The sequence below is a fragment of the Taudactylus pleione genome, unplaced genomic scaffold, assembly GCF_031769625.1.
Source record: "Taudactylus pleione unplaced genomic scaffold, aTauple2 ptg000244l, whole genome shotgun sequence".
NCBI lineage: Eukaryota > Metazoa > Chordata > Amphibia > Anura > Myobatrachidae > Taudactylus > Taudactylus pleione.
In genome coordinates, this window is record NW_028284646.1 from 4,018,899 (window position 1) to 4,039,616 (window position 20,718).

The 20,718-nt window shown below is 41.3% G+C and overlaps 1 protein-coding gene across 4 annotated transcripts in view; it reads right to left on the reverse strand.

The window, feature by feature from the left end:
- AGPAT5 (1-acylglycerol-3-phosphate O-acyltransferase 5) overlaps positions 1-20,718 on the reverse strand; it is a 129,960-nt gene that overhangs the window by 18,020 nt on the left and 91,222 nt on the right. Inside the window, exons 7-8 of one of the 4 annotated variants that reach the window (XM_088479693.1) lie at positions 11,336-11,459; positions 6,900-7,370 (exon numbers count right to left, since the gene is read on the reverse strand). In XM_088479693.1, coding sequence (XP_088335819.1) covers positions 7,271-7,370; positions 11,336-11,459 — 224 coding nt within the window. In that variant the 3' untranslated portion in view covers positions 6,900-7,270. Of the gene's footprint in view, positions 1-147; positions 5,964-6,899; positions 7,371-11,335; positions 11,460-20,718 lie in introns of those variants that run through there. The other 3 variants (XR_015879392.1, XR_015879391.1, XM_088479692.1) reach the window with 3 other exon arrangements.

Genomic DNA, 20,718 nt, shown 5'->3' on the forward strand with positions numbered 1-20,718 from the left:
ACGGATTATATTTAGGTTGGCACCGTTGGATACAGCTCTCATCAACTAGGGACCCACAAAGCTCACAAATACAGGAATCTTCAGACGATAAACCTCCACACCTTCCCCGAGTATCCGGAATGACAGCTCTCTTAACAATAACAGTACCAAGATTGGTCAGACACTCCCGATTGGCATTGCACTCCTCCTGACTCCACTCCATCAGCACTGCCATCAGCTCCCATTTCCTCGATCGGTCTCCCATCACAGAAACTGGATACTCCTGAACCGACCAAGATGGTGAACACTCTAAAAGAGAATATGAAAATGAACACAGCAGGCCCGTTCATTGTCACAACAAGACCTGCAGATTTCTTTCTGTTCAGGTATCTCACTACAACCTGTTCAATCCTCTTGGAACAAGCTCATGAGCGACAGGTCCACACGATCAGCCTGATCTCCGACTTGTTTCTCCACTGGTTGATTGACCTTTTTGCAGTGAGTGGAATGGAGCCAGGTATCTCTCTCGGCCACCTTCAAAGATGTAGTACTCATCAGCAGCACCTGGTATGGACCTTCCCACCTATCAGTCAAACAACCTGAACGCAAGAAATTTCTGATCATTACATATTCTCCTGGTTCAACATCATGACAGTTAGTTTCAGGCATATCATTAGACAACAATTTCAGTTTCTGCTGCTGTTGCTTTAACTGCTTACTCATTGATATAAGATACTTTACAGTTACCTCGTTGTTACCCTTCAGGTCTTCCTGTGGACTTATAATCAAATGAGGTTGTCTACCGAACAACATTTCAAATGGGGACAGATTCAGAGGAGGTCTAGGAGTGGTCCTTATGCTATGTAGGACCAAAGGTAACGCTTCTGACCATCCTAGTCCAGTCTCTGCCATAATTTTACTTAACTTATTTTTAATAGTCCCGTTCATCCTCTCTACCTTAGCACTGGCTTGCAGTCGGTAGAGGGTATGAAGTCGGCTATTAATACCCATCAGCTTCCACATATTTTGAAAAAGATCACCTGTGAAATGGGTACCCCTATCACTCTCGATGATTTTAGGGATACCGTACCTGCATACAAATTCCTGAACTATTTTCTTGGCAGTATTAGTGGCTGCTGGGTAGGCCTCAACCCAGTTAGAAAATACGTCTGTGCACACTAATACATACTTAAGGTTCCTGCAGGGTGGTAATTGGATGAAATCAATTTGTATCACCTGGAAAGGTCCATCAGTCGGTGGAATGTGGGACGGTTCGGTAGGGATCACATTCCTTATGTTCTTTCTCAAGCAGGTCAGACAGGACATTGCTATCTTTTCTGCTTGTGAAGAAAAACCTGGTGTGCACCAGTATGCCCTCACCAACTTGCACATACCCCGTTTACCCAGATGAGTCAGATCATGTGCTGCCTCAGCCAGGCTGGGGTAATATGCCTTGGGGGCTACTGGCTTACCATGTCCGTCCCTCCAGAGCCCAGAGGACTCTTGCCCACATCCCTTGGACTTCCAAATGGATTTTTCCTGAATTGAACACAAATTTTGCATCTCAATTAAATTTCAGCATATCAATTGTTTGAAATGACATAATTGTTTCAGTTGGAGAAAACATTTTTAACCCTGCTGCCCATTTTGCAGCTTCATCAGCTCTGTTGTAGCCCAGTGACACCAGGTCATTCTCACATGTATGGGATTTGCATTTAATTACTGCCGCTTTGGGCAGTTGGATTGCTTCTAAAAGATGTTCTATGTGTCGGGAATGTGCAACTGGTGTGCCTGCTGCTGTCATAAAATTTCTCAGACGCCATAGAGCCCCAAAATCTTGCACCACCCCGAACGCATACCTCGAGTCAGTGTAAATGTTAGCAGATTTGCCTGCTACCAGTTCACACGCTCGTTAGTGCTACTAACTCTGCCACCTGGGCTGAGTGAGGAGGACCAAGAGGTTTAGCTTCTATGATGTCTGTGTTATTTACAACAGCATAACTTGTACATAAATCACTTGTGTCTGTTTGTCTATGACAACTCCCATCCGTATAAAGTTACATCCACATTCTCTAAAAGGTGTGTCATGTATGTCAGCTCTAGCAGTAAAGGTCTGATTCAGATATGTCATAGAATCGTGCATATCATTATGTCTGCCGAACTCACCTCCCGCCAGCAACTCCTCTCCTTCCACCCTTTGTACATCATGTTGTACATATGGTAGGTATGTTGCTGGATTCAGCGTACTGCAACGTTTAACAGTAATATTTGCAGGAGCGATTAGAGCTAGTTCCCATTTGGTGAACCTAGCCGAGGAGAGGTGTCTGGTTTGAGCTGAGTTCAACAGAGCAGCTACATGATGGGGAGTGTAGACAATCATATCATGGCCCAATACTACATCCTCACTTTTACTCACCAATAGAGCGGTAGCTGCTACACTTCTCAAACAGGTGGGGAGTGATCTTGCCACAGTGTCCAATTGGGCACTGTAGTATGCTACGGGCCTACTGGCATCACCATGTTTTTGTGTAAGGACACCTGCAGCACAACCATCGGCTTCCGTACAATACAAATCAAAAGGTTTTTCATAATCAGGTATTCCCAATGCAGGAGTTCTTGTCAGACTATCCTTAAGATTAAGGAAAGCCTGTTGTGATTCCTCTGTGTATACGACACGATCAAGCTTTGAGGAAGAGACTAATTCCTGTAAAGGTAAGGCCAAAATAGAAAAACCTGGAATCCACATTCTACAGTATCCACACATTCCCAAGAAGGTACGAATTTGCTGTTGATTCTGCAGCAGTGTCATGTTTTGTGTGGCCTGGACTCTATCTGTTGTAAGATGTCATAACCCCTGGGTTAGGCAGTGTCCCAAATATTTTACTCTGGATTGGCACGGCTGTAGTTTGTCATTAGCCACCTTGTGTCTTGTTTGTGAGAGATGAAGTATCAAAATTTTAGAATCATTCAAACATGACATAAACGAGTCAGAACATAGCAATAAATCGTCCACATATTGAATTAGAACAGATCCATTGGCAGGTTGAAAAGATTGTAAACAGTCGTGCAACACCTGGGAGAAGATACTGGGGCTGTCTATGAAACCTTGGGGTAATCGTGTCCATGTGTATTGTAAACCTCTGTATGTAAATGCGAATAGATACTGACAGTCAGGATGGAGAGGCACAGAGAAGAAAGCAGAACAGAGGTCAATGACAGTGAAATGGGTTGCATTTGGTGGGACCTGCATCAAAATGACAGCTGGATTTGGCACTACAGGGAATTGGCTCTCTACTACCTTATTAACACCTCTAAGGTCTTGTACCAGCCTATAACCCCTCCCACCACTCTTCTTCACCGGGAAGATGGGACTGTTGGCTACACTAGCTGTACGAACTAAAATTCCCTGTTGCAATAATCGCTCAATTATTAAACCCTTAATTCTACCTCCTGTTTTAGTGGGTACTGGGGAATTTTTGGAGCTTGCCTTCCGCTTTTTAAATTTACCATTACTGGGCTTACGTTTGCCATTAATCCAGTGTCCTGTCCATCTTTAGTCCAAAGGGAGTCTGGAATTAGGGACAAACATTTTATTTATCTGAGATGGATTTTCACTCAAACTTGTAGAGTGATACATTATCCTTTGGGGAGTGTGCAATATATCCCGCACCTTGTGTGCAACTCCCTCTGGGATATCCAAAAATACACCATCAAGGGTGCAATATATAACACATCCCATCTTACATAACAAGTCTCTGCCCAGTAGGTTAGTAGGAGCCGCAGCAGCCAGGAGAAAAGAATGCCTGGTATGCAACGGCCCAATAGTAACCTCTGTGGACTTTGTTAAAGGATAATGTTCCACTTTACCTGTTACACCCATTGTTGGTACTGTCTCGTTGGTCACCTGCAAATTAACGGGAGATTTCATCACCGACCTGGTCGCCCCTGTGTCTACAAGAAAAGGATATTCAGTACCAGCTACATCAACCATCATGACTGGTTCTTTCCTAGTACTTCCCGTTAACCTGACTATCTGTAGACTACAGGTATGAACTGACCCCTAGCGTTGGCTACCATTCTCCAATAAAGCATTTACGGCTACAATTGGAGCTGGTGCTTGCTTAACATTTGCTGGCCTTTGGGCATATCCCTTATGGGGATATCCAGATCCTCCCTGATGTGGGGTCCCTACTCTTTTTACTGTACAGTTTCTACTTAAATGTCCTGGTTGTTTACAGTTAAAACATGTTCATGTATCGGGTGAAGACATGTGGTGTTGTGAGGTTTGCGCAGAGGGTAAAGGTGGTGGATATGGGTAAGTATAGGGAGGGTAAGGGTATTGCGGGGGATAAGAAGTTGGTGGGTAGCATGGAGTGGGATAAGTTGTGTTTGTTGTTGCGTGGGGTTAGTGAGAGCACATACTTGTTCAGAAGTGAGTGTGCATGCAAGTGTGTCTGTTGGCTGTGATTTTACCGTCATTCCCTCCAGAGCTTGTATACTGACAGCCATTAGTTTTTCACTCTGGGCTTCTCTCTTCTTGGAGATGTTTTTATCATGTTCAATGGCGGTTTCTATGAGGGTATCTATTGTGAGTCCCTGCCAGCCAGGCTGTGAGGTCTGAACCAGAGTTTTTAAACTCTCTTTCAGACCGTCCACAAGTGCAGTGACTATCATTCCCCGGTGGTGAGTGCTATCTTTAATATCCTCTATCCCAGTGTACTGGGTGATAGCCTGCAGAGCCCGATCGCAATAATCTTCTGCAGTTTCACTCTCCTTCTGCTTAATAGTGAAAATTTTGTTCCAGTTAACTACTACTGGAAAATATATACCCAATTGAGTTACAATGCGGGAAATGTTACCTTGGTTTACTTGGTCTGTTAAGGGAACGTCACCATCCAATACACAATCCGTGATAAATTTTGTCACGTCGGTATTGCGTGGTAGACAGGCCCTTAACACCACACGCCAATCTTTATTAGTGGGTTCATGTGAACTACCCAAATTTCTCAGAAATCTTTGACATTTGGCTAATTCCTTTTTGGGATCAGGGAAATCATTTAAGATGGAATTTAGTTCTGCTCTTGTCCAAGGACAATGCATTACTACTTCCCTCGTGGGCACTATACCATTTGCATCTGCATTTCCATTTGGAACAGTTATTGTCCGAATGGGATGCAGACCGGTAGCGCTGCTACCTTTGGCCTGATTACTTGGCTGGGGGTTTAGTCTGCTGCTGCTACGTATGGTATGAACAACTTCCTCTACGGGTGCAGAGGGCATTAACACTTCCCTTGCTGTTACCGATGGAGATGGTGGCACCACTCGTGATTGTGGTGATGCAGCATCTATCATCTGCACAGCATGGGAAATGGCAGACATTACAATAGGCTCATCAGCCACATCATGAACATTTTCTTTATAGTTGCTTAAGAGAGGGTACAAGTTGCTTGTTACATTTTTATGGGTATTTTTGGTAACTGTACTTGCACCTCCATCCACATAAGGTGGGGGAGGTGAGCCTGAACTGCTGACAATACTCTCCACGACGCTACCTTGCCGCACGGGCGCGCCATTTTGCGTCTCGCCAGTATTGCAATTTAGCGACGCGGATGTATTTTCTGGCAATGTGCTCACGACGCTAGTTTGCATCGTTTGCACATTTTTAAGCCACGCATCCCCTTCATGCTGCCACAGTTTTAAACATTCAAAATATTTAACCTTTTTCTCTCGGGAGCGCATCAAACTGATGTGATCCCGGACATTATCTAACACGTTTTTATCAAAACTACCAATTCTGGGAAACGGTCTAACACTCTTCCTCGTCATATTAAACCATAAATCACAATACCTTATTGCATAAGTACCGTACTTAGTATGCATAATACGACGGGTCGTTCCGATCGGCGCCTCCATAGGCAGCACATCATTGTCTAACATCTCTACTGTTTGCGCGGCTCCCATTCTGAGACAACTCCTTCGCTTTTCAATAAAGATTTAAACTGGTGAAAGACAATCAAGATACTTTCACTTACCTGTGGACGATTTAAGTCGGCGGCGCCCAGACACCTGGATAAGATTTGAAAAAGGCAACTTCCACATCCGGATAAGATTTAGTAAGGCAACTTCCACACCTATGGGAGTTTATATGTCGGCCACTCCCACGCACCTCTCTACAACAAAGACAACATGTACACCTGCTACTGTGTATAGAACGGTAAAGCTACTTACCGAGCGGCAAGACTAACCCTTGCACCTAGCCCTTAAGGATCATACGATACCCTTAACTTTGTTCAACAAATATTCACTGTTACACACTTTTTTCCTGCGCAGAAAAATAAACGATAACCCAGATATTGGTAACAATTGAAAAAGGTAAACCTCAACGGCTTTGTTAAAACACGTGGCAGCAGAACCGGAAGTGCGTATACGCTATTGTGCGACCAGCCGCATACACAATAATGCGACTACCACACAACCGTATAATGACTTTTTAGCTGCGTACACAAAAGTGCGTCTTTGCTATGCGCAAACCTGCGACTTAGCCGCGTGTACTCAGTACTGCAGCACCCCTTTAAACGTAATGTTTCTATCAACAGAGGAAAACAAACTTTTTCCTCTCTTGTCCCTGGATTCTAGTCAGCTTCCTTGATTCACACGGAGACGGATAGCGATCTTTCAGCACAAAGCGGTTGCAGGCAAACCCTGCATGTGGCCACTCCACCCTTTGCTGAAATATCGATAGCCGTATGTACCGTGTGAGCAGGTAAGTGACTTCACTACGAGCCCCCAACTAACGATACTGGATCAGAACCTCTTTATACCCCTGCCTGTACCTTCTAAAATTCTTCCTATAAACCACGAAGGATGACGCTAATTTGCGTACGCAGTCATACAGTAAATAAAGACTTAGACCTGGAATCTGTGGTTCCAAAGCGCAAGTGTTATTCAAGTAAAAGTTCAGACAGTTAAACGCAATTGATCCAGACACAATTTAGGCTCAAAAGGAATTATACAGACCCAAGTACAGTATACATACGCAGCGCTTCGGGACCCGAAGATAGGCATCAGCAAGAGACCCCTCGTCATTCAGCACGAAGACTAAGAACCCAGCGTTTGAGCACACATATTTATACCCCCCCAGAATAGACAGGACAATAGAGAAGTTTGTTGCTGATGTCATTGGTTCCCAGGGGAGAAGCATCTGTTACAGAGCATTTAACAGGCTGGTTCAAATAGACTCTCCCTGCCTTTAACAGCTGGGGGTCTTTCCCTTCCCGCCCCCTGTAACATCCTAACAGTTGTTCATGAAATATACATTTTGTTGCTTGTAGCCTCTGCGATCCATAACTCGAGAATGCATGATGCGATCTCCCCACGATAACACCGGAATACTGTAAAAAGAGTACGCATCAGTACGAAACCAAACACGACTTGTTTAGCATGTATAAAACCTTAGTTATCAAATATCTTTATTTCTCAGCATTTAAACTAACTGAACCAACTTAAATCATATACTTTAAAGCTCATTAAACCTTATGTGTGAATATGTAATGTGTGAGTATTCGGGGTTTGATATAAGGACGCTAGTTAACTTGGGGCAGATGCGTGCGCATAAAGCTAATAAAACAGCGGTTTCATACAAAGCCCTATGCATTCGCTAATATGCGACTAGTTAACAGCGCAATTGTGCGTATTAATGTGTGTATGAGAAATGGTGAAAGATGCAATCGCATGGTGCTAATAGTATCATCGCCACATGTACTAAAATGTGAGTTTATCCAAAATGGCGCTTAGGCGGCCATTCGCAAAATGGCGTCTTGCGATCTAATTTTCAAGATGGCGTCTTGCGGCCAATCGCAAGATGGCGTCGTCGCGATTAAATCTTAAACTGAACTTGTCTCAGCCAATTATTCAGCTTCGACATTACCCAAAGCTTCAAGAATCGGTGAGCATATATCATTTTAAGTGCATGTTTTTTGGGCAATATAACGCTTCATTCTCTCGGTGACCTGCGCATGCGCAGTAGACTCCGGGCACAGACTAGTGCCTGGAGTCTACTGCTGCTGTCAGTTCGCTGATGGCAGCCGGAGAGAGAGGAGGGGTCTCCTGATGGGGAGTGAACACGGGCCCCCTCCTCTCTTAATACGCCTGACTCCTACCCTTTGTTGGACCTTTTTCATTGACGCAAGGTATCTTCACTTCTCAACATACACAAATTACTTTTTTTTAAAAACTACAGGAGTAACAAATTAAAAGAAAAAAAATGAAAGGACTGTGTAATAGCTCACTTAGAATTGGTTGCCTCTACTTCTACAAAAAGTATTACTAATTCTATGACCCTTGCTCAGTGTCCAGTGTTGGAGCTGGGTTTTTGGTGGAAAAGGGGTATGAATTAACGGATATCTTTGCACTTGCGATATTAAGCATATACTGTACATTCCCCAGCTCTAGACATAATGAAAAGGTCTAGACTCCAGAGAAAAATAGACATGACTTTTAATATTACATAACCATCATCTTAGTGCACTTGCTTTTTAATTTCTGCATGTGTCTGTATGTGTGTGTATGTCTTTCAGCAATAGTGCAGTTTACTCTCTATTATTGCTGTCTAAGGAAACACCAAAACATTATGCCAATGACAGGGATGGACACTGCTTAATTTCCATCTACTGTCACCAGTGTGCTACTACTGCCACTATTCACAAGTGCAACGAACAGTGAGTTATGTGCAGAGCTATGTTGTGGTCTACATTGCTCAGATACCACTGCACTTGTGAACAAGTGTGGATCAAAATAAACCTGCTGTCATGACTTCCTGCATCAACTTTTAAATAATAACAGCTACTAATGGCTGGGCAATAAAGGAATGCCATATTACTTTTAACGTATGAATGCAGATTTATCTTTTTAATCGTTTGAGCTTATGGACACGCCCTTCATATCTAGAGGTTTTGTCATCACAGCTATACATCACAGAACACTTAATCCTATGACATCACTATATATTACAGGAGTATTACACGTTCAATGCAACAGGGCTGTTGTGAAGTGCCATGTGTATGCAGCCAGCGACTGTATAAAACTGCACTAGACTATGGGTCTGATTCATTTAGCTGCAAAAAGCTGCAGTTTAGCGAAAAATTTTCGCACAAAAATGCGTATCGTGGAATCCTTTTGCCGAAGTTTTCACCATATCAGAGCAGATGAAACGTTGTGCAAAATCCCTATTTTTGTTTATAAATGTTCAGAACCCCTTGGACACTCTCCTAAAGAGAATTGAATTACCTTCCAATAATGACATGTCAATTTGGGGGGGGGGGGGGGGGGGGGGGGTCAAAAAATTAAAAGTGGTGGAAAATAGGATTTAAAGTAGTGGGTCAGGTATTTTGGGGGGCTGTATGAATGGGACATGTGTTCTAAACATTGCACGTTGCTGCACCTAGTGTATTTTTAACATCTTTTAAAAGTGCACTTTGACTCAAAATTATTACTTGCACACATTTTAATGTACCCCCAATTTAACTGCAGCATTAATATTGTCCAAAATAAATAGCTTTTTATCATTTTTCCACACTTATACAAATATGAATATAACAGCCATTTGACACAATTTAAGAACCCCAAATACTTTAGGGCCACTAACACACTTCTCCAACAATGATTACTTACTCCAACAATGATTACTTACTTTATGTCAGTTACCTATTTTAAAGGGACAGACAGATTTCCCCAAATTCACCTGTACCTTTCGCTGTTTACTCCATGAACAGTTTTTGTGCGAATGAGTTTTCGCAGCTTTTGTAATTGGATAGTGAGATAAATGGGAGCGCATATAGACAAAAGATGTGAAAATAATGCACCAAAACACGCGGATTGTGCAGAAACTTCTCCTACGTTAAGTTTTTGCGTCTACTTGAATTCCCCCCCCTAGGTGTGTAAAATGCTTTCAGGTGACCACCTATTGAGGTGGGAAAAGGTTGTGTGAGAGCTGCTTGGAGTGTAGTTGCATTCATTTCTGCAGCCTGGAGTGAGACAGATAAGAAAGTATCAACCACAAGTCAGAGGTGTTGAGGCTGTAAATGAGATATGTACCGAAAAATAATTATTCTTTCCTTAAGAATCTGTAGCCTAGTAATGATTCTGCACAAACCATAAACCAGGCAAAGTTAACAAGAATGTCAAGAACACTAACTGGTGTATTAAGTGGTGAAAACCCACAGCTTCTGTTGTGTACAGTACATAAAGGAAAATTTCCATAGTTTGATAGAACATTTGGAATTAGGAACGTAATTTCTTTATCAAGAGCAGAGTAATAGTGTTTACTACATGTTTGTTTGCATTTTTGCTTTCTCTCAAAGAACATGTCCCTATATCCTGCATCCCTTTGAAGGGCAGAAAACAAAAAGTTCTTGAAACACAGGATTAACATGAGTAGAGAAAAAGATGTATTTACGCCATCCAACATTCATGTGTTTTGTATATAGGCTAAGTGCATCCCTTAACAAGGATCAATGATCCCCTGTAAGGAACCTTGATATGCAGGAATAAAGTGTTATACAAGTAAGCTTTATGTAAACATCTCTACCGCCACGGATATAGTGTGTTCCTCTGGATTATACCTACCAGGGGAGGTTGATGTTCGGAAGAGAAAGATAAGCCTCATCCTGCGTTAACTGTGTAAGCATACACGTGGGCATTACTAAGAAGTTACTAATAGATATCAGGATTTAGAAAAAATACCTTTATGAGAGTTCAATCAGATAAATCACATGTAAGCATAGATGTAAGGGAGATATTATCTCGTATGGTGGAGGACTATCTATGTATGCACTATTCTTTATATCAGAAGGATACACTGAATCGTGTTATATATTTTCTATATTCCAGCCATACCAATACGTTTGTTCTCGTATTTTTTTCCATATGGAATTATAACGGAGAAAATAAGGAAATCTGATCTTCAAACAACTAAACTGCAAAGACTATATCCCTCTCATTTTTGGTATCCATCTGTATGCAAGAAACGGACTTAGCGCTGACGGTTTAGTATATTTTTTTAGTTTACTGTAAGCCTTTGAGAAATAGGTGGTTCTCTTCAGTACTAAGTGTGGCAGCTTGTCCTTGTTTTTTACCTTTGAAACCTATTCCAAATATTTATCTATATAGATCCTCTGTACGGTTCCATCTCTCCTGCTTCTCTGAAATATTGGAAAGAGGAAGTAGAACACTGGCAGATTGCTTACAGCCTCAAAGTATTTGTATTTCTAATAAAGTACACAACAATTGAATAGCTTGTTCTAATCCTTCTGTAACAGTTACTTCATAATCTCTATTAATAAAATGTTTTTCTACATACTTATCTTTATTTTCAAAGCGTTCATGTAGCCATCTTCTCATAAAAGTCTGCTCCATAGGTATATCCTTCATGCTGATCCGCTCCACAGCCACATGAATCCTTGGACATTCTTTACACAGGAATTCTAAAGAATCAAAATGAATATACAGAATAATCCATATTTAAAAACTAAACAGGTGAAAGTATGGCAATAAAGTAATTGCTGCTGGATACATCAAAGCAGTTTGATCACTCTACATAATAAAACAATTCCACAAAGATATATTCCATAGAAAACCATGTGTAATGTACTTGGAAATGTATATCTTGCATTGAATAACTAAAAAGGAAAAATAAACATCTATTATTTTCATTAATTTCCTTCTTCTATCTACATCAGGGATGGGGAACCTCCTGCTCGGGGGCCGTATAAGGCCCTCGGAATCATTTGGCCTGGCCCTCTGAGCTTTTTTATGCTAGCCTCATCTTACTAGCAGGGTGCCCTGATGGCACACTGCAGCCAGAATTTATGCACCAGTGCTGCCTGGAATGTCCGTAGGACGCTTCAGATGGACACTGCATCCTCAGGATGCTCCAGGCATTACTGTAGTCACTGGCAATTGTTGCTCTGCCCCCATGTGACGTCAAGCGGAGGGGGCATAGCCTGCACCGGGCCCGCAAATAGTATTATAAATATATATATAAAAATGGCCCTCGGCAGAAAAAAGGTTCCCCACCCCTGATCTACATGAAGGTGTGCCATATTTCTTTTTCATTTGCTTTAAACATCTGCTGGATCTTTTCCTTCTTTGTGTAAAAAGGAAATTGGTATCAATAAGAGGAAATTCAAATTGGGTACTTACATAAAAAATTATTCTTGGAATTAATTACAAATATGATAGGTTGTATTTCATGTACTGTTGACTCAGAATATGTTAATTCATATTGCTTGGCTATTATTAAACAAAACTCTATGCAGGTCCAATTGGTAAACAAATACTCCCTTTCCAGATGTAACTGGTTATTACTTTATACAATGTATTACATAAATATGTCGGAAAGGAATAGCTCGAAAGAGGTACAAAATTTAGGGAGTAACAACATTTTGTCCGCTGCAACGCTGCCCAACCAGGATACTTAATGAATCAGCAAATCTTTTGTAAGCTCCCCAAATTCCTTAAGTAGTGGGTTATAGTTACAATCTAGCTAAGCAAACGCTCAGGTAAGTGAGCAAACAAAGCTGCCACACACATTTATATTTGCTCCTCATCCCTGGAGGAATATTAAATGGTAGGGCCTCAGTCTTTATAGCAGGGCTCGACAAATTTTTCTAAAATCTAGGAGCCAGGGCGAAAATGTAGGAGCCAGAACACCCGCCCCCCCCCAAAAAAAAAACCCCACAGGATTAAAAGTGTGTTATACAGCTGTTACACAGCACACGAGGTAGTGGTTACCTTTTAGCTTTTGCTGGGAGCTCTCGGCGGGGTCACTGTTGCAGCTCCCTCCTCTCTGCAGTGTCCACCTTCCCTGCCTCCTTCGTGCACAGAGCTCAGCACTGCTGAAGGAGCGCTGGCTGCTAGATGGGCCCAGCACCGACACTACACCTGCCCGTACACAGGTGCAGCGGAGAAGACTATTAGAAGGGGTGAGGCGCCACGCGGTGATTGGCTGGGGGGAGACGCCGCCGCCGCAACACCAGCGGGTCCTACAGGTAACAGGACCCGATTAAAAATGCGATCACTGGGCTGGCACACTGTAATAATCTCCGCTGGGGCTGATAGATCGGCTTCTTCCCTCCCTGTAAAATCTGGTCGCCAGGCACCAAAATCTGGTCGCTATGGCGACCTGACCCCTGGGATTTGTCGAGCCCTGCATAAGAGGTTAAAACAAAGTGAAAGGCTGGTAAAGACTCTTCTGGATTGAATAAACACAAGATATTGTCTGTGCATAGACTAATCTTACGTGGAACACCCTTTAACTTAGAACCCAGAATGGTGTGCTAACTTAGAATTTTCATAGCCAACGGTTTAATTGCCAATGCAAAGATTAGAGGGGACAGCTGGCAACCCTGGCGTGGTCCATTAGTGATATTAAAGCTTGAGGATAAACAACCATTAATGTAAATCCTAGCTGAGGGAGAGGAATAAAGGGCCAGAATAGAATCCAATATTCTGCCCCAAAAACGACTTAGAACAGCACGAAGGTAGCCCCAATGGAGCCTATTGAAATCCTTCTCAGCATCAAGGGCTAGGACCAACAGTGGCTTACACAACTCAGTGTTATGATGTTGAAGACCCTACCTGTGTTATCAGGTGCCTGACTGACCATGACAAATCCCACCAGGTCTGAATTAACTAGAGATGAGAGCAATGGGGTTAGCCTGTTAGCAAACAGCTTGGCGTACAGCTCGACATCACAGTTCAACAATCCTATATGGCAATAGTTTTGTACTGCTGTAGGAGTTTTGCAGGGCTTTGGAAGAGAAAAAAAATCTGTGCTTCTAGCATTTCTTTCAGGAAGCAACCTTTCCCAGATGACTCATTGAACACAAATACCAGAATCGGTGCTAGCAGCTCCTTAAGTGATTTAAATAAATTTGAAGGGTAGCCATTGGGACCAGGGGGCCTTATCTGAAGGTAAGGAATCAATGGCAGTCTCTACTTCCTTTAGTGACCAGGGGGATCCCAGAGCCAGACAGGTCTCAGTATCAGCAAGAGAGGGCAATTTTAGACCTTGTAAGAACTCATTAGTTCCTTCACTAGTTGGTTGATCGGAATGGGGGTCAGAATGGAGAGTATAGTCGGGAATAAAACTCAGCGAATGTATTTGCCATCTCATTGGGGTCAGCGACTCTAGCACAGGTAGAGTTATAAACATTAGGTACTCGCTCTTTTGCCCACTGTCCCCTTTGACTTAATCCCCGGCTCCAAGTACATCCTGAAAAAGCCATTTATTAGAAAGGATAGCTTTATGAGCTTCTTCTAGTCTGGCTGCCTCAGCCTCATAATCTGTTCTACGTTGCCTATAGGCTCACTTAATCCGTGCTGCCACCTGAATAGCAGAACCTCGCACCACTCCTTTAAGGGAGCACCACAAATTAAATATGGAGATGTCCTGAAGCTTATTAGTTTTCATTAATAAGAAAAGGATCTGCTGAATGGCCTGATGGACCTCATGGCTGGGTGTGTGGTTTCTCAAACTCCAAGGTCAGGAGCAACACATCAAGAGTCAATATCGCTTATCAGAAAGAGAGTGGGGGAGTGGTCAGACCTAGACATTGTCAAAATGTCGACCTTTTTAATGGAGGGAAGAGTCCGTTTGTCAGACAATATGTAATCAATTCTAGAGTAAGAAATGTGCACATGAGAATAAAAGAAATAATCTCTTTCTGTAGGCTGTTTCACTCTCCAAACATTAAAATAATTCATATTCAGCAAGGAGCAAACAAAAACCCTTGGCAAATTCATTGAGCGTGTGAGAACGAGAGAGCAACAAGGATCATATTGAAATCCCCCATAACCACCACAGCTCCCTTACTGTGTTTCTGAGTGTTGAACAAAATCTTCTCCAGAAAGAGTTGCCTGGTATTAGGGGGCATAAATTGAAACCAATGTAACCTCAACATCCTCTAATAACCCTACCAGTATTGGGTACCTTCCGTGAACATCTGAGTATTGTGCCGACAAAACGAATTGACAATTCTGAGCGATCAAGATAGGGTCATTCCATGCCAAGTCATCACAAAAAGTAACTTTTCAACCTGACCATCTCAGATTTTCGTAACATTTGGTAGGATGGTAGATGGCATAAAGTAACTTTCAAATGTAAAATTTTAACCCTCAGTGATACACGGTGATCCCATTATGATCCCAAAATAAAACTTTGGGTATTTATTAACAATAGTATGAACAATTTGAGAGTTTTTTTCAAAAATGAAAAAATATGTTTTTTTGAGGAAATCAAAATTTTGATTTTAAAAATGTTACATTTTATTTGTGTTGAATCATACTGCTGTGTTATAGATCATATGAAAGCCCATAAAGAGAGGTTTAAAATGAGACTCTGCCCAGGAGAGCTGCAAAAGCAATTTACAAAAACTGTTAAAAGCTAATTTTACTAACAAAATTGCAGTTTTAAAGAGGCCTACAACTTCAAAACCAGTGTACAATTTGGCGGTTTTCTTTACACACATGGCTGGATTTAGTATACTAAATCGAATTGAAATTAGACACTTTAAAGGTAGAATTTTTTTGAAAATTGTGTTGATTTGATGCGGAATGACCCTGCTGTATAGCCCAGTGGCTTATGTGATGTCGATACAGAAAACACCCAGTCCACTACACAGCCAGGGAAATTTCACAGTAATACTTAGGGGACACTAGCAGCACCTGGATATAATGAATAAATCCAATACAGTCATCCTGCTCCGGGGGACACAGGAGATACTGCAGCTCAAATAGAAGCAGCAAGCTGCAGGGCTAATCAAGATAGCCACATACACTCCAGTATTCAGAGCAGCCTCAGAACCTTTGCATTCTTCACCAGGGCTCGCTCAGACTGGAAGAACAGGACCCCGCACAGGTGAGTGTGGAAACGCTGTAATCTACCTCCAGATATACTATAGTAGGAGTCTCAGGGGAACTGGCTACATTTGTGCGGCACCGACTATGGACTATTTTCCGGTATTGAAGGCCGCAGCTGCGGACACACTGCAGGTAGGCTGGTGCAGCTCCAATACGGCGCCCCAGACCTCCAGAGACAGATAAAAGTACGAGGACTGAGCTTGGAAGGGTTTCTTCTGGATGCACCCATAGCTCACCAGGCCATGCCTCAAGCAAAATTGTTTTAATGCATAAGGAGCAGAAGGAGGTATGGAAATTGGTTCATAATTCCTTACGATATTTTGAGTTACTTTGTTGCCAAGAAAAGCATTTTTGTGATTATAGGCCTACATAATTATGTAAATATAGGGGGAAAAAAAGAGAATACAAAGCTATTTTGTAATTAATAATATTTTTGTAATACTGTTCTATAATTACTGCCAATTATTTGTGTTATAGTTTAAGCTTATTTAGCTACAGGGTATGTATTAAGACAGACTATGAAAATGGGAAAAACGTCAACAGAAAAATGGCCCTCATGCTAATGTTTCACACGTGGCTGAAGAGAAAAAGGCTGCTATTAGAGAAAGTTTCTAAAAGCATTTAGAAACCCTTTAGAATGTAAGCTCTCACGAGCAGGGTCCTCTTCCCTCATGTGCTTCTCCTTCCTTTACTCATACGATCATCTACTTTAAACTCCCCACAAGGGCACCTAACACTTGGTTGCTGATACCATGCTGCTATGGGGTGTTATGATTGCTATTACAGCAATGTTTATAAACTATGTCCTTGTCCTGTATTGTTTTGTACTCTAAGTCGCTGTTTTTTTGTTTGCTCATTTGTTTATGTACTTTGTGAGGCGCTGCGGAACCCTTGTGGCGCCATATAAATAAAGGATAATAATAATAAGCAGTCAGCAACATATAGAAAAAAGGAAAGGGCAAAGGCCTAGTGATGTAGTTAACAATACTGTCTCAATTCCCTGTGGATATGAGCTCAATCCCTGACTAAGACACTGTCCTTATAGAGCTTTTATGTATTTTCACTGCATTTGCATGGGTTTCATCTGGGTGTTACAGTTTCCTCCCTCACTCATACTGATAAGTTAAATGGCTTTGGACAAAAAAAAAATTAACCCTAGTGTGCATTAGTGACATAGAATATACTGTAGATTGTAAAATATACTGGGCAAGGACTGATATGAATTATTGAAATAAAGTATTGTGTGTAATATGTGTAACCACAAAATGAATGGCTAATAAAATAGAATAATAAAGTGGAATGGATATGAAATGCCGGCTGTCGGGATGCCTCCTGTCAGAATACTGACAGCGGCATCCCGATGGTAAGTATACTTACCTAACCCCACTACACTCCCTAAACCTAACTAAGAGTGCCCCGAACTTCTCGTTCGGGCTGGCGTCCTTTGGCGTCGGGATTAAGATAGGCGTCGAGATTTCAACGCCTGTCTTAAGTCCCTTGTCGGGATTCCAACCAGCACAACTACATCCCAATAAAGTGCCTCTCAATTCAAAGAATTTTAACAATTTTTTTTACAGTTAAAATCACTTACATGTTATTCCATGACAGCAAAAATAATGAAGTTGAATAAGTAGTATTAAGACAAATAGTGAAAACAAGGTGTCACATTAGGATGCTCTAAGATGTCCAAGTAGTTTTATTTTTTATTTTCCCTGAAAAATGTTAATAGTTGCTGAATTTCATACCCAGAGAGGTGTTTTAATGCTTTCTAAAATTAACAATCCAAAATTATTAGGATTTTTTAGCTCATCAAAAGAGAGCCAGACTAACATCCTTCCACTCATCTCAGTAAGACTGGAGGTTTTGAATTGAAATAAACATGGATATTAAACCATGAAGCATTTCTCTGTGTATTGCCTCTTTAATGTGTTGTAGATGTTTACCCTTTAAAATTGAGAATGTAAGTTGAGGTTTTCTCCTTTACTAGATGATTGTTAGGGAGGAGTTTGTGGAGTCTTCGCTTATGCTAGGCAGATTTAGTGCCCTGGTTCACTCTCCCTATTTCTCGGTTGTGTGTAAATTTACTGTGTTGGTTCAGCTCACTCAAATGAAGACCACAAGCAACAAGAATGTGGAATAATACAGGGGGATTCCCTTATAATAGGCTTTTTTTTTTTTAGAAGTCACGGCGCCGTGCCTGTAGTCTCAGCACAATGAAAACACACATTTGGTTTAAACCAGCAAACCATGAATAAAATGTATTTTTTTTTAACTTATTTATACAGCGCATATATATTTTGCAGCTCTACTTAACTGCTGTACTTTCCACTATCATCACGTAGAATAAAATTATTACTGCAGTTATAGATTACTTTCTGAAACATAATTAAGCATTAGTACTGTGCAGGAAAAATAAAGACTATTATATAGGCTAGTTACAGTGTATCCAACACTCATGTTACTATTCTCTGACCATCATCATCTGGATGCACCACGTCACTGTAAACCGAAAGAAAAACAATCAGTGAAACAGGCTGGTACTGAGAAAGTACAGCTGGGTTCTTTTACAAGTCTCTGGAGATCTTTGGCAGATCTAGGGACGTAATTTTACATAAGTAAGTGTCCCTCAGGGATTGTGCAATCAATGCAGAGTCCAGCTTTACGTTAGTATCACACAGCACATAAATTACTAGCAATCACACAAGTGACAGCCACCAAGAGACAAAGTATTTACATCAAACTTTTCTACCATTACCCAAGAATAACTATTTAACCATTTAAGATATAAAAATAAAAGATCTCATAAAACTGAAAAAAAGTGTGTCATTTAATAAAATTGTTTTGATAATTTTAAAAAGGACCTTGGACTGAGAAAATATGTAGTACTGTATTGTAGATAACCATTACATTCCTTCTTACAAAAACAAGAAAACTCAGCACAAACAAGTACAGTGTTATTACTATTGTTAACATAAAATTGCGAGCAGAATGGTCTTAAATACAGTATAGTGCAATGTATTGTACACTACAAAAAATCTATTGGATTTATAAACATCTCCCAGTTAAAGTAACAACAACCTACCACAAAACATTAAGACCCATCATATGAACCACACTAGAGAGATACAGCCCAGGAAAGTCACTATTGTTTTTGAGGACTTTTAATTAGCAGATTAAGTACAAATATATGTCCTTTCCTCGTCTATTCTCCCTGCGTTATGAGAGAGTGTTACTGGCTCCCGTACGACTCGACACGCATCTTTTTCACTGCAAATGTGTCTTACTCACAATGTGATGCGAATAAGATGTGAAAGCAGACTTTGCTGATTAATGTGATATATGGCATGTGTATGTTCTGTGTGCGGCCTAGTCTGTAAAATCATCACAACAGAACATGGTTTGGAAAACAGCTGCTGGCACCAACGTAGAATTTCGTATACAGTTAGAGCTGCAGTCGCTCACATAACATACACATGCTGCATATCATTTTAATCAGCAAAGTCTGTGTGTGCGTCTTATACAAATCACATTGCGAATAACACGATTTGTTAATCGAATAAGGTGCACAAAAAGACATTCTGCAAGAGTAAACTCGCACTGGACTAGGCACGACTAGAAGGGCTGTTTAATGCGGCTGCAGCAATAATGACAGAGGACACACAGGTACATTTTGCTTTGTTTACGGTTACAAAATATGGGGTATTAGTGCCAATAAGATCATTCTTATGGTGCATACACACGGTCAGATTTTCTAACGATATCTGACATCTGATGTGTTTGCAGTCAGATTTGAACGATTTCATTCATTTTCATACTGTTTGAAATCGTTCAAATCGTTTGTAAAACCGTTCATCTGACAGATCTGACTGTGTATACACCATTACTCTCCAAAACTACAAATGGAGAGGAGATGTGTGAAAGGAGTACGGAATACAAACCTAGTGCACCTGGACTGTAGAGTGTAATCCATGATGAAAGTAGCAATATGGATATTTCGGTTGTGGATTAAGAGATAGACAGTATAAAAGCTTGACAATATCTAGATAGACACCAGATGTTAGTCAGTCAGTCGACTGGGACAAATGGTCACCACAAAAATGGTCGACATGATTTTTTTTTTTTTTTTTTTTTTTTTAGGGTTAGTCTAACATCTGGTGTCTATCTAGACATTGTCGACCTTTTTTTTTTTTTATCAGCAACAAATACCAGTTTAGAAATGTACTGAAATGTTTTTTTAACAACAGCATGAAAACAGAAAAAAGTATATTTGTTAGAACTCACACTCAGTTATTGGCAGATACTATGGTGGTAGGTGGCAGCAGTGTGCAAATGGAAGTTAGTCAACAGGGCAGATGACTTAATTTAGAAACAGGTAAACACAGTGTTAATAGCAGGTACAGGTTGTAATGAGTTCCCAGTTGCATCCAGGAGCGTTTGTAGGGATGCTGGGCATTTTGGTGCACCTGGTGTGTACTCACAGTTGCAGCTAAATTATCAGTGGTGGCAACGGGATTATGTAATCCCAGTGGTTCTCAAACTCTGTCCTCAGGACCAAACAGTTCACAATTTCCAGGTCACCCAGTAGGTGCACAGGTGTTTTCATTACTCACTGACATTTTAAAAGTTCCACAGGTGGAATTACATTTTTTACTTGTGATTCTGTGAGAAGCGGAGGTGATATAGTGAACTTTCTGGGGTCTGTATACTCCTTCAAGCCAGAAGGTGCTCAGGGGCATGTCCAATGCTACAGACAGAAAAGAGACATGGTGGGGAGATATGACGCCCAGCAGCGCAGGTCGCACCTCTGGGAGCTGTTGCTAC